The sequence below is a fragment of the Hibiscus syriacus genome, unplaced genomic scaffold (assembly GCF_006381635.1).
Source record: "Hibiscus syriacus cultivar Baekdansim isolate YM2019G1 unplaced genomic scaffold, ASM638163v2 tig00110114_pilon, whole genome shotgun sequence".
Taxonomy (NCBI): domain Eukaryota; kingdom Viridiplantae; phylum Streptophyta; class Magnoliopsida; order Malvales; family Malvaceae; genus Hibiscus; species Hibiscus syriacus.
The window spans coordinates 2,430,401-2,445,755 of NW_024062594.1; the positions used below are offsets into that span (position 1 = coordinate 2,430,401).

The 15,355-nt window shown below is 33.5% G+C and overlaps 1 protein-coding gene across 1 annotated transcript; it reads left to right on the top strand.

The window, feature by feature from the left end:
- The first annotated feature begins 7,378 nt into the window (after window positions 1-7,378).
- Window positions 7,379-8,760, top strand: LOC120215140 (stemmadenine O-acetyltransferase-like). Its single transcript, XM_039212897.1, has 2 exons — window positions 7,379-7,915; window positions 8,680-8,760. Exons 1-2 carry the CDS (start codon window positions 7,379-7,381, stop codon window positions 8,758-8,760), a joined length of 618 nt encoding a protein of 205 aa, XP_039068828.1.
- The last annotated feature ends 6,595 nt before the right edge of the window (window positions 8,761-15,355 follow it).

Genomic DNA, 15,355 nt, shown 5'->3' on the forward strand with positions numbered 1-15,355 from the left:
AACTCTCTAAATTCTCTAGTATTGGAAGAAAGCTAGAATGCTTTGGGATGGTTTTGAAGCTAAATGAGCTAGGGTATTTATAGTTGAAACCTAAGGACTAATTTGTAAATATCCTAAAGTTTAGGGATTAAATTTAGTAATTATCCCTTTATTTTTTCAACAATTTGGTTACCTAATTTTGACTACATTAGCCGCCCAAAACCATTTTTCAAGCCGCCCATTATTATTTGTTTACTTTCAACAATCTCCCACTTGAAGATTTGATTGGAACAATCATATCTTCACACCATTCTTTCTACCTTGTACCATCATGTTGCTTACGTTTCTGACAGGCCACAAGAGGATCGACACCAAGTAAATTTATCAACATTGATTACCTTCGTCATGAAATCTGCTATGTTGTCTTTGGTATGGATCTTCTGCATATCTACCGTCCCTTCTTCCACCTTTTCACGAATGAAATGGTACTGAACTCGTATGTGCTTTGTCCTTGAATGAAATGCTGGATTCCTTGCTAGATGCAAGGCGTTTTGACTGTCACAAAACAGAGAGACATACTCTTGATTGTGGCCAAGCTCCTCCAATAACATCTTCAACCAAATTGCTTCTTTACTGGCTTGTGTAGCTGCTACATATTCTGCCTCTGTTGTGGATGTAGCCACAACTAACTGCAATTTTGAAACCCAGCTTACAACTCCACTAGCAACTTTGAACACATACCCTGTAGTAGATTTGCTTTTATCCAAATCCCCTGCATAGTCAAAATCTACATACCCATTGATTAGTAAATTTGATCCTCCGTAACATAATGCAACATTTGAGGTCCCTTTGATATATCTCAGGATCCTCTTTATTGTATTCCAATGCTCTTTGCCTGGATTCTCCATGTACCGACTAACCACTCCCACTGCTTGTGCAATGTCTGGTCTTGTGCATATCATAGCGAACATTAAACTTTCCACTGCTGATGCATACGGTACTCGAGACATTTCCATCCTCTCTTCTTCACTGCTAGGACTCATACTGGAGGATAATTTGAAGTTAATAGGAAGAAGGGTAGAAATTGGCTTACAATCTTGCATGTTGAATCTTGACAAGATCTTCTTCAAGTAATTCTTTTGTGAAATCCAAATCTTCCTATTACTTCTGTCTCGGTGAATTTGCATCCCTAGAATCTTGTTTGCTGAACCCAAGTCCTTGATTTCAAATTCCCTAGCCAGTTGTGCCTTCAATTCTTTAATATGATCTTTATTGGGTCCTGCAACCAACATGTCATCTACATACAACAGTAATATAACAAAATCGTTATCACCAGACCTCTTGAAATAAGCACAAGGGTCTGCGTTAAGTCTGTTGTATCCAAGGCACATAATGAAGGAATCAAATCTCTTATACCAACACCTCGGCGCCTGCTTTAGACCGTACAGAGATTTGTTCAACCTGCAAACCAAGTTCTTCTTTTCTTTTTCTTCAAAACCTTCAGGCTGGAGCATATAAATTTCTTCTTCAAGATTTCCATAAAGAAAAGTTGTTTTAACATCTAGCTGCTCTAGATGTAAGTCCAATGTAGCACACATTGCCAAAACTACTCGAACTGTTGTTAGTCGAACCACAAGAGAAAATATTTCATTGAAATCAATACTTTCTTTTTGAGCATATCCTTTGACCACCAGTCTTGCACGATACCTCTCAACTTGATCGTCACCATTTCGCTTGATTTTGAAGACCCATTTGTTACCAATCGGCTTCCTTCCTTGTGGTAGTGACACAAGGTCCCATGTATTATTTTTATGAAGGGCTTCGATTTCTTCTTGCATCTCCATCATCCACAGTGAAGCATCTGAGCTTTTTATTGCCTCCTGGTATGTTGATGGCTCACCGTCCTCTGTTAAAAGGCAGTATGCAATATTACCTTCTATAACATAATCTGAGTGCCAATTGGGACGTCTTCTCACACGATCTGATTGACGAGTTGTTGGTGCTTCAGAACTCTCTGGTTCTTGTTCATCATGTGCTGGTTCTTGTTCATCATGTGCTGGTTCTGCTTCAGAAAAATCTCCTTGTTCAAACTCCTTTTCCATATTTATCTGTGTAGTCTCTGACTTTTCAGTGCTATCATCGTCTTCTTTTCTTTGTAGTTTATCCTCTACAAAGATAACATCCATGCTGATGATCACTTTGCGGGCAGTGGGATCCCACAAGCGATACCCCTTGACTCCATCAGCATACCCTAAGAATTTGTATTTCCTGGATTTTGGATCCAGTTTTGAGATTTCTTGGGAGTTGTACATCACGTACACAATACTTCTAAATATATGGAGGTTTGAATAATCAGCTGGTTTACCAGCCCACATCTCCATTGGTGTCTTCAGCTCTATTGTAGTTGATGGAGCTCGATTCACCAAATAACAGGCGGTATTGACTGCTTCTGCCAAGAATGATTTTTCTAGGCATGCATCCCTCAACATTGCTCTTGTTCTTTCTAACAAGGTTATGTGCATCCGCTCTGCCACTCCATTTTGATGAGGAGTGTTTGCCACTGTGAACTGTCTTGTGATGCATTCTTTCCTGCAAAAGTCATCAAATTATTCGCTTGTGTATTCACCTCCATTATCTGTTCTGAAACACTTGATCTTATTTCCAGAATCAAGTTCCACCCTCGCTTTGAAGATTTTGAAAGTTGAAAACACATCTGACTTCTTCTTAATAGGATGACAAAGTATTTTGCTCCACCTAGGGATGTAACTGGTGCTTGCCATACGTCAGAATGAACTAATTCTAGAACATTTTTACCTCTAGAATTTGACGTGTTGAATTTCAACCGGTGTTGCTTACTTGTTATGCAATGCTCACACAAAGTAAGTAATACCTTTGTTAAGCCTGGAAGTAGCTTTTGCTCCACAAGAACTTTCATTCCTTGTTCTGACATGTGTCCAAGTTTCTGATGCCATAGCATTGAAGAATCTGAACTACATGAGGCAACAGAGGCTTCTGCTTCTAGCAAAGTCTCTCCCTTCAGCATGTACAAGTTTGCAGCTATCATTTTGCCTTTCAGCACCACAAGTGCTCCACGGAACACCTTCATGATTCCTTTTTGTGTTTCAATCTTGTTGCATTATTATCCAACAATCCGTAGGATAATAAATTTTTCTTCAGGCCTTTCACGTGCCGCACATCTCGAACAACTTTGATTGTTCCATCGTACATCTTCAATTTGATGGTTCCCACGCCAACGATCTCTAAGGCATGATCATTATAACTATACACAGATCCTTCTGAGGCAGGTTCTTAATGATGGAACCATTCTCTTCTTGAGGTCATGTGATATGTTGCTCCCGAATCAAAGAGCCATATATCTGCAAATCATTTTCTTCCTTCCACGGTGGTTGACGCTTCACAGTATAGAGCATCTCCATCATCTGAAGTGTTTGCGGTATTGCCTTGTGGATTGGAGTTTTTATTTAGACTCCAACAATCATTCTTCAAGTGACCATTCTTTCCACAGTTGTAGCACTTTAAATTCTTCTTGCTCCTCGACTTCGATCTACCATGTTTGTGACTGCTGCTTTGGCCACGTTCTGTTGATCTCCCTCTCATCGTTGTTAATGCTTCTGCTTGTTGCAGATTTACTTGTATGTCTTCCTTGTTCTTGCGCCGATTTTCTTTTTGTAGAACATCAGCTGCAACGTCATCGAAGACTAGACTGGTGACATTATTGTTTGTCAAGTTGATGATGAGTTGATCATACGAATCTGATAGACTTTGAAGTAGAAATTCAGCACGTTCTTGTTCTCCTATTTTACAGCTTAAGGATGTAAGCTGAGAAAATAAAGTGTTCAACGTATTTTAAGTGCTCTGTCACTGAAGTAGATTCTGGCATACCGAGTGTGTACAATTTTCTCTTAAGGAAAATTTTATTGTGCAGCGATGTGGCCTCGTACAGTTTGGTGAGATAATCCCATATCTCCTTAGCTGTCTTCTTTTCCTCGATGCTTGACAATACTTCATCTGCTAATGCTAGATGAAAGTTTGCCATAGCATTCCCGTCCATTTCGATCCATTTGTTGTCATCTATGAAATCCATCGGCCTTTCACTGATAGCTGCTAGACAATCGTCTTTCCTCAGGATGGCCATCATCTTCAATTTCCACTCTTCAATTTCCACTCTTCAATTTCCACAATGAGAAATTTCACCCATTGAATTTTTCAATATCAAATTTCGTTGACATAGCTTCTTTTACGGATAGCTCCCACTATTTCACTATCGTGAATAGTTCTCTGGAACCTTCAAAGAATGGGTAATAACTTCTTACTTTCTTATGTTGGAGGATCCACCTTTTGGTGGCAACCACAAAGATAATAAGCAGATATTACACACTCTAATCTGGCTCTAATACCAATTGTTGCGGAAGATGGCTATCGGATAGAGCAAAATCGCAACTGATAATTTGAGAAAATAAAAATGAAGATAAAAGGGACACAAAATTTACGTGGAACTCCTAAAAATTTAGGGTAAAACCACGGCAATGGTAGAAGAATTTCACTATGAGAAATAGGAATTACAACCTCTCTCGATCTACCAAGGAGAAAACAATGATAATTCACTTTTGATAAAAAGGAGAAAACAACTCTCAAGAAACTCTCTAAATTCTCTAGTATTGGAAGAAAGCTAGAATGATTTGGGATAGTTTTGAAGCTAAATGAGCTAGGGTATTTATAGTTAAAACCTAAGGACTAATTTATAAATATCCTAAAGTTTAGGGATTATATTTAGTAATTATCCCTTTATTTTTTTCAACAATTTGGTTACCTAATTTTGACTACATTAGCCGCCCAAAACCATTTTTCAAGCTGCCCCATTATTATTTGTTTACTTTCAACAATTAAAATATATAAATTTATGTAAACTAAAATTTATATAAATTATATATATCATTCTCATGTATATATATATATATATATATATATATCTATATATATATCGTTTACATCCTAAATACATCCGATTCTTCAGGATTAGAAATAACGTAAAAGATGAATTTGGAAGTTGAAGTAGTGTTCAAAGAAATGATTAAGCCATCTTCTCCAACCACTCATGAACTTCGCCCTCACCAACTCTCCTCAATCGATCAAGAAGTAGCTTCGGTTTATAATAATCTGGTCTTGTTCTACCCGACCAGAACCAATGTCCAAACCAACAACATTAACATCCAGCATCTCCACCACTTTAAACTGTCCATATCCCATGCACCAGGGATTTAAATCGCGGTCGCAGTCGCATTTTCGGTCATGTCAAGTTTATTGCGATTGCGGTCATATCAGAAGGCAACGCTACCGCTATTTTGCGGATGCTATCGCGATCGCGAACTGCTATTCCCTGCCAAGCACTAACCCATTTCTATCCCTTAGCAGGATGCATCAAAACAACACCTTCGTCGGCTGCAACGACGATGAGATTCCCTTTAAAGAAGCCCGAGTCAAGTACCGACTATTGGATTTCTTACACGATCCTGCCCCTGAAGAACTCAATAAGTTATTGAGAAAATAACCTCAGTGACCAAAAATCCCATATAATATACGATTTTAACCAACTTTTTCCGGATTTGCCAAAATGACCAACAAAATCACAATGCGATCGCTAATTCGCAACGCGATCTCCATTATCGCAAATCAGTTTCCAGATTCGCAACGCGATTATGACTATCGCAATGCGATTTTCCAATTTCGCGTTGCGATTTTCCCAATTCGCCGGTGGAAAATGAAACCATATCTCTTCCTCACCACGTTGTATACTGTCGGGTAGATCGCTAGTCATGGTCTGAAGCCACAAATGGGTCAAATTAGCATCTCCACCCGGATGATGTACTCTCAGCCATGGCCCGAAGCAGGTTTCCTCAAATAATTTTCTTTGTGCAGGTGAAAGCTTTGAAGCAATTGTAGTGGCTAGGCTAACTTTATTCCTTAATGTCAATGAAGCCGAAAAAAATTTCTACAAAAACAATAAACATACCAAGTTAGATATACCAAAAACTACACTGTGAAGATATACCAAAAACAATAAACATAAATAGTAGTTTATTCTTGAAACTAAAATTTGCAACACTGTTTTGTCTTTTGGTTGAAATGAAAATCGCAACGAGATAATGAAAATCGCAACGCGAAAATGACTATCGCAACGAGAGAATCGCAACGCGAAATGACTATCGCAACGAGAGAATCGCAACGCGAAATGAAAATCGCAATGCGATTTTGGTTTCGCGTTGCGATTATCTCGTTGCGATTTTCATTTCGCGTTGCGATTCTCTCGTTGCGATAGTTATTTCCGCGTTGCGATTTTCATTCTGGAAACTATTCTTCTTCTGCATTACTTCAACCAAAAGACAAAACAAAGACAAATACTAACTTCACAGGGTTAAATACTAACAGTTTAGCATATTGGCAGCAATCGAATGATTTAATAAGAAATCTAGTGAAATGGTTAATCTATTATTGAAATTACCAGTAAACTTATCATCAATTTCAATATGAAAAACCTAAAATAATGCAAAAATTTCAAAATAAAAATAATTAAAAAAAACTAACCATCGGATGTTGATTTTCCATTTATGAATGATTGTGAGGGATTTCTGACCGTGAATGGTTGTGAGGGATTTCGCCGGCGATGGGGACGGAAATCTTTGGAGATGGGGACGGATTTCGCCGTAGAGAGTGAGAGATGGAGATGTGACTGAGTGTTGTGATTTTAGGTTTGAGGTTATGAGTTGCGATTACTGTGGACGGTTCAGTTTCCGATATATTAAGAAAAAATTCGTGTTTGGAATTTGAAAAAAAAATACGCGTTAATACGAATGGCGCTATGTAAATCGCATTGCGAAGCATTGCGATAGTAAGATTCGCATTGCGATTTACGTATTCGCATTGCGATTTTCCTAATTCGCATTGCGATTTACTTAATCGCGTTGCGATTTACATATTCGCATTGCGAATTATGAAAATCGCAACGCGAATACGTAAATCGCAATGCGAATTAGGAAAATTGCATTGTGATAGTCAGTATCGCATTGCGATTTTCCAAATTCGCATTGCGATTTACTTATTCGCATTGCGAATTACTTATTCGCATTGCGAATTGTGAAAATCGCAACGCGAAATTGGAAAATCGCATTGCGATAGTCATAATCGCGTTGCGAATCTGGAAACTGATTTACGATAATGGAGATCGCGTTGTGAATTAGCGATCGCATTGCGATTTTGTTGGTCATTTTGGCAAATCCGGAAAAAGTTAGTTAAAATCGTATATTATATGGGATTTTTGGTCACTGAGATTATTTTCTCTAAGTTGTTCCCTTTTCCTCTCGATGATGCTGCGGAACTGCCTATGGGAATCCAGTTCAACGCTTTCGACTGTGGTGGAATTGAGATCGGTTTGTGTATTTCTCACAAGATCGGCGACGCGTCATCGTATTTCGCGTTTTTGAATACATGGGTAGCGATTTCTCGTGGGGATAATAAGAACATAGTTACGCCTGAATTCGTATCGGATAAGCTTTTTCCGCTGCAAAACTTATCGGCGCCTGAATTGTGGTTGACGCCGACGAGTGAAAAGAACTTAGCTACAAAAATGGTGGTGTTTACTTCATCTAAAATAGAGGAAATCAGAGCAAAATATACAACTGAAAATGAAATCATCCACCCTTCACGTATTGAAGCAAAATCAGCTTCCATATGGACTCGTTTCATTGCTTCCATTAAAGAAAAACCAAGCCATAATGAGTTCTACGTGATTCTTCATACAGTTAATTTACGCACAAGATTTGAGCCGCCGCTTTCAGCTCAGTTTTTTGGGAACATTTTTCACCTTGCAAGAACAGTTCCTTCCATGGACAAGGAAGAAGACGATGGATCATATAATCTGGTTAGCCAAATGAGAGACTCCATTAGAAAAATCAATAAATATTACGAGAAAATAAAATTACTGGGAATGTTGTATTTTGTGTTTGGTTGATGTGTTTAGTTTACGGAATAAAAGATTATTGGAATGTATATTTGACCAAATTGTACTTATTATATATTTGTTTTTTTAACAATTTGAAAAATATTTATATATATTTTTTTAAAAATTTAAATTCATAAAATTTATATAATTTTTTTACAAAATTGAAAATATAAAAAGGTTTAATGAAATGGTAAAATTTTATTTTAACCCCTGAACTTTATATAAAATTTTAATTATAGATTTTTTTTTTGTAAATCTAAAATAGTTTAAGGATAAATTTGTAATTTAACCTTCGTATAATTTTTATTATTCAATGATAGATTAAGAATATTTTTGAAAGAATTTTTTTAAGGGCATTTTAGTCCAAAACGTCGGTAATCCAACAATACCTAAGGAAATAGAGGTAATGACATTCCCGGTAATATACCCAAAAAATCTACTATTGATAATGTAAAATTACCGAGAATGACATTCACAGCCAACCAAACGGGGGAATGTGGATTACATTCCCGGGGAATGTGGATTCCATTCTCATGGGAATCTCACATTCCCCAACCAAACACACCCTTAAGGGAAAGACTATCCCTTTTATCTTCACAAGTTTATGCAGGTTTCCACTATACGAAGCTGATTTTGGTTGGCGAAAACCAGTATGGGTAAGTTCTGCAAATTTGAGCACCAAGAATCTGGTTGTTTTCATGGATACTGCAAATGGTGATGGCATAGAAGCTTGGATTCATCTCAAGGAAGTAGACATGGCTTAATTTGGAAGCGAGGAAGAATTGCTTGAAACAGTTTAAAAGCTGTTAAAATATGATAAAAACTTCTCAAAAAAAATATTGCTTACCTATGGGGTGAGCTTATGATGATTGATGAAAATACATTAAAATGTCTGATTTATTCTGGTTCAGTCTTGATTTCTACCAACAATCTTGATTTTATTCCTAACTGCCGTTCATCACTCCTCTTGCATTGTTTCCACCATCTTCGATCGTCTTCCGATTACTATACTGCCTTTTCACTCTTACACTGTTTTTGTTGGAAATATTGTGATAAACTGGAGACTTTGAGACATATTTTCTAAGGGTAAAGATTGAGAATCGAATAATGAATTTACTGATTCATATTTTACTTCGTGAGATCTTTACAACAATATCTCATATGATTAAAATAGTTGAGTGATAAATGAGAAATTTAGTTCAAAGTTGAGTATATGTGAATTATGTTGTGTAAGGAAAATGGGAAACCATATCCCACATTGGTGGGATAATAAGCTAGGGAATGATTTATACATAAACCCACTTGCTTAGATTAAGTAATTATTCATGTTTTGCTTCATGTCAAAATGGTTTAGATTCAATGGGACTTCTATTTTTATCTCGTTTAAATTAGTGACATCATTGACAAATAAAATTCAAGTTTGGATCATTTTTTGGTTAATTATTTTTCACATTTCAATGTTTAATGAAAGTGAGTGAGAATGTAGAATTGTAATTCGTAATTATATATTATTAACAATAAATTACAAAAATATTAATAATTATGGGTCAATTTTGATTAAAAAAATATAATTTGAAGTATCAAATTGAACAAACATGAAATTGGAAATAAAAAAATTAAATAAATTAAACAACACATATGGATGAGGGATCAAATTGAATTAATTATAAAACGTGAAGTTGATATTATTATAAAAATGTACTAAATTGCATACATTTAAAAAGTTGGTGAACATATTTTGAAATGAAATTTATTAAGTGATTTATATTTTATAGGGTTTGAAGTAAATTACAAATATATAAATATAGGTCAATTTCCTATACAAATATAATTTGAATGACTAAATTGAACAAATATAAAATTACAAATATAAAATTTAAATACAATAAGCAGCATAAAATAATCGAATAAAAAAATTGTAAAATGGACTGAATTGCATTAATTTCAAAAAGTCGAGGAAAAAAATAACACAATTATAATATATATATGATGAATGTTATGATAATATGATCCATTTATATATAATATACATTATACTTATGCATAGATTAATACATTATATATATATATATATATATACTTACATTGTAGTTTATAGTATAATATAAAGTATATAAGTATTAAAGTATATAAATATAAGTATTAAGTATTAAATTATAAAATTCGTAGGATCAAATTGAATAAATTAAAAATTTAAAACTTAAATTAATACATATTATTGGACTAAATTGAATTATTTAAAAACTAGAGGAAAGACCTAGAGATATGAATTTAAGCAATATTTATAGCCAATTTTTTTAATTTTTAGAAATTTTATCATTTTTGCTCTCTCTCTAGAATTTCGTTTCTCTCAAATTCTATGTCTTCTCTCTAGAATTCTTAGCCACAAACACCAAAATCCCAAAATTTTTAATCAAACACCCACTGTTCATCTCTTGTTCATCCATAAAATTCGGGTTTGATCCTTACAAACACCAAAAACCTTGGTCAAACCTTTGTTTTGGATCAAAACCCAACATGTTCATATTTTTCTTCACGTGTTCTTCCATTTCCCCTTTTTGATTATCGAAAACAGAAAAATAACTCACCTCATTTGTTTCACTCAATCAAACCCAGCCAAAATTCAAATTTTTTTCATCATTTGTTCCTCATTTGATCCTTACAAACACCAAACACTTTTTCCCAACCTATTTTTAAAGATCAAAACCCCCAAATCAAAACACTATTCATCTTTTTCTCTAACCCTAAATCCCAAATCCAAACATATTTATCTTATTTTCCTCTTCTTCAACTGAGACTCTTCCTCTTTCCTTTCTGTTTGATCCTTACAAACAACAAACATGTTTTCCCAAACTATTTTTAAATATCAAAAAACCCCCAAATTGAAGCATTGTTCATCTTTTTTTCTAACCTTAAATCCTAAATCACAAATATTATTCATCCCCCTTTCCCCTTCTTCAACCAAGACTCTTCCTCTTCCCCTTCTTTTATTTCTCATAATCCCAAATCTAAAACACCATTCATCCTCTATTCCCCTTCTCTAACCAAGACTCTTCTCTTTCCTCTTCTTTTTCTTTTGTTCGCCATCCATTCCCCTTCCCTTCACATTCTTATTCTTCTATTCATCCCCTATTCCCCTTATCTAACCAAGACTCTTCCCCTTCCCATTCTTTTTCAATTCTTCAAAACCCCAAAACCCATCATTGTTCATCTTCTTCCCTAACCGAGACTCTTCAGTCTTCCCCTTCTTCTTCTATTTATAAAAACCCTAACACTGTTCATCTTCTTTTGTAACTGAGACTCTTCCCCTTATTCTTCTCTAACCGAGACTCTTCCCCATTTAAAACCTTTCTTTTTTTAGGGTTCGATAATAATCTATCTTACGAGATGAACTTTCCAGGTAAAAACAATTTTTAATTTGTATTTGTTTTTATTTCGAGACTAATAATTTTTTTTATATTTTGTAGGAGACTTACAAGCAAAATAGAATGAACCGCTGCATTCTGAAAGAGGTAAAATATGTTTTTTTTCACTTTATGATTTTTCTATTTATTAATATTTTTTATTTTTTCACAAGGTGATGCAAATGATCAACTGTCTGAAGCAGTTGATCTTAATGTTTCCTCTAAGAGGAAGGGTACATGTTCGTCCGAGTTCGGGAGAAGAACTTCTCATGTTTAGGACCATTATACTTTCATCAAGCCTGTAGATGGTGGTCTTTATGTCGAGTGTAAGTATTGCAAAACAAAAGGTATAAAACTTATTCTTATATTACTACATCTAACCCTAAAAGACATATTGATAAATGTCAAGCTTTTAAGGATTATTTATGTTAACCTACTATGGTAGTTTTTTTTATCAAAATAATATTGTGAATTATTTACTGAGGCTATTTTGTGTCTTGGTTATGCTTTTAGTATAGTTGAGCATGAAATACTTAGGATTTTGCTTCATTATCTTGATTCTAATGTGAAGGATATTTCAAGGTATAATGTTACTAAGTATTACTTGTTGGAGAATGAAAAGCATAAAAAATGTTACTTGATTCAATGCATTCTGTTTCAAGTCGTATTTGTTTTACATGTGATTGATGATATGTTTGCACTTCAAATTCTTATTTTGCTCTCACTACACATTATGTTGATAATAAATGGAAACTTCAGTCTAAAATATTGAATTTTCATCGTTTCCCTCTACCCCATGATGCTGAGCTAATTTTTAAGTTTGTGAAATAGATGATATGTAAGTGGAGTCTTGAAAGAAAAGCTTTTACCATGACTCTTGACAATGCTTCTGCAAATGATAAAATGATCAAGTGATTTATAAATGATTTGAATGTCATTTCTTCTCTTTCATACAATGGCAAGTACTTCCATATAAGGTGTGCTACCCACATTTTGAACTTGATAGTTCAAAAAGGTTTGAAGGTAATTGATTCTTATGTTATTAAATTGTGATGTTAAAGAATGTGATTCTTCTTTTCGTGGTAAGTTGTTACTGGGATACATACTCGATGGAATTCTACTTACTTAATGATTAGGGCACTTGATGAAAATTAGCCATTAACTTGTTGTTAATAGGGAAAATGAATTGAATATGATTATTGAAAATGAGTGGAAAACTGTTCAAACTATATGTGATTTTCTTGAGCCATTTTATAAAATTACTATTTTATTCTTTGGATCTAAATATCCCACTTCTAACCTGTATTTGGCTAATGTTGTTGCAATTAAAAATTTGTTGTGTGATGCTCACAATGATCCTTGTGAAGGTATTTATGTAATGGCAGACACATGCTTGAACTATATGAGAAATGTTGGTCTGATCACTCAATTATTATGCCTTTTCCTATTTTGCTTGATCCTTGATATAAATTACAACTTTTGATGGAGTTGTACAATGTTCTTTATGTTGAGGAGAAGGTTCAACGAAGGGTAAGTGTCATTTATAATGAGTATCTGAGTAATAGTTATTTATTCAAAATGTATGTGGTTCTTCTTTCTTGTTTCCAAAGTAACCCATCTTTAGAGAGAAGTGTGTCAAGTTCCAGTCGGCCTCGATCATTTAAAAATATGATTTATTTCAGGTTAGTTTTCAGAATTTAATATTCAATTTTTAATTTATTGTATTCTATTTTCATAATTTATTAATTTTGTTTCATTTTATTTCAGAATTTTGATGTCATTTAGTTGCTTCAAGGAGTGGACGATCAGATGTTGATTAGTACATTAGTTATCCTTCTCCCTCGTACTCAGATACTGAGTTTAAATATTTTGGAGTATTGGAAAACAAAGGGTTTCTTATCTTGTTCTTTCTCGCATGGCTAGAAATATATTGGACATTTCAATTACTTCAGTTGCTTCTGAATCTTCTTTTAGTGTAGGGGGTCAAATTTTGAACAAATTAATATCTAAACTCTTACTAAAAATGTTGAGATTTTTGTAAAACTCGCAATTGGTTGTATGATTTTGAACCGGAAGAAAAGGATGAAGATTATCTTACTGTAGTTAATGAATTTTCCTTTAAAGGTAAACTTATTTTCTTTACTTTTTAATGTTAATTTAATTAATTTGGAATTGCTTGTTAATATTTTTTATTTTGTTGTGAGATTTAGTAAGTAAGTAATGTTGAATTGGTTTGTGAATGATTCTGACTTTATTCTTCCCTTTAAATGTAATTTCATTTTTTTTATTTATTATATTTATTTAATAAAAATTTCAATTAGTTTATTAATGATTATGTTTTTTTGTAAGGTGCCTTACAACAAGCAATAATTGATGATTGATATTGCTTGATTCTGCTTGATATTTGTAAGGGTATGGTAAAATCGGAAATGTTTGACACTATTGGCCATCATATTCACTTTGGCTTTACCACTAATTGTATGCTTGTTGAATGCAAGATATTGACTAAATTGATGCAATGATGCTTGCTGAATTGAGACAATGATGTTTGGTGGTTGTTGTTGCATGTTGCTCACTGATGCCTTGTAAATTTTTGTTCTTGGTCTGACTGAAATAAATTGTTGTACCTTGTAAATTCCTATCTAAATATTTACTCACGTTAAATTATGTTGGCATTTTGGCTTTTAAAGCTGAAAAGTTGCCCATATTAAACATGTTGGCAGCATTTAGGAATAAAAGCTCGATGAAGAAATTTATGGTAACAAAGTTAGGCTTTTAACCTTGTAAAACTTTTGCTATAAGATCTGAGATCATAAATTTGTTTTGTTTAGTTGATTTTATTGTAATTTTAGTGTATTAAAGTGTAATAAAATTTATTTATTCATATAAAATTTTAGTTTTAGTATTTGTTATGTTATTCAAGTTTCAAATCGTAAATAAATTCAACATTTCATCTTTTATATATATATATATATATATATATATTAAAATTTTAAGTTAAATTATACTTAAATTATTAATCAATTATCATAAAAAATAAATTAGATTTATGAACATTTAATTAATTTTATAAAATCTAATAAAATCATGTTCAATAACTAAATTTAATATAATGATATAATTAAAATTAATATATAAAAATTTATTAATAAAAAACTAAATTATTAATTTAGTTATCATAACTAACAATTTATTTTGAATTCAAAAAGTAATCATATTAATTTAATTATCATAAGTTTATTATAAATTTAAAATCACATAATTATTAATTGTAACTTATTACTTATAAGTTAGATCAATGTTAAATCAAGTAATATCATATCAGTTCAATAACAGGTCAGGTCATTTACAAGTTGAGTTAATTATAGGTCAGGTTCATAATATGTCATGTTGATAACATGTCGGTTAATACCAGTTATTTACCAGGTTAATCTTTCGTTATGGTTCATATCGGCCGGATACAGGTTAGGTCCGGTTATCATATTACCAGTTCAATTCGGGTTCACGTCGTTATCAGATCGGGTGCAAGTCAGGTGCAGGTCCATAATTTCTAGGTCCAACTCGGGTTCAGGTCAACACAAGTTTGAACTCGAATTAGTTTCAGATCATTTCCACCAGGTGACAAACAGTTTTGACTCAAGTCGATTTCAGTCAGTTTTGCAAGTCAGATCATCTTTTAACAGCCCTAATTAGGGGGTGCAAATTGAAACTCGTCAAACATATTAGTTTTGATTATTTCGATTTTATTCGGATATATTAATCAGTTCACATTGGAAATTAATTGATTATTTCCGTTTTTGTTCGGATACTAATCAATGTACTTTATTTTTAAAAGGTTTTACACAACTAAAATCTCTCTTATTCTCTCTCTTTTTTTTGTGATATTCTCTAGCAAGTAAAAAGATTCGTGATCTCGTAAGTTGTGCTACTTTGCGCTAATCATATTGATGTTGTA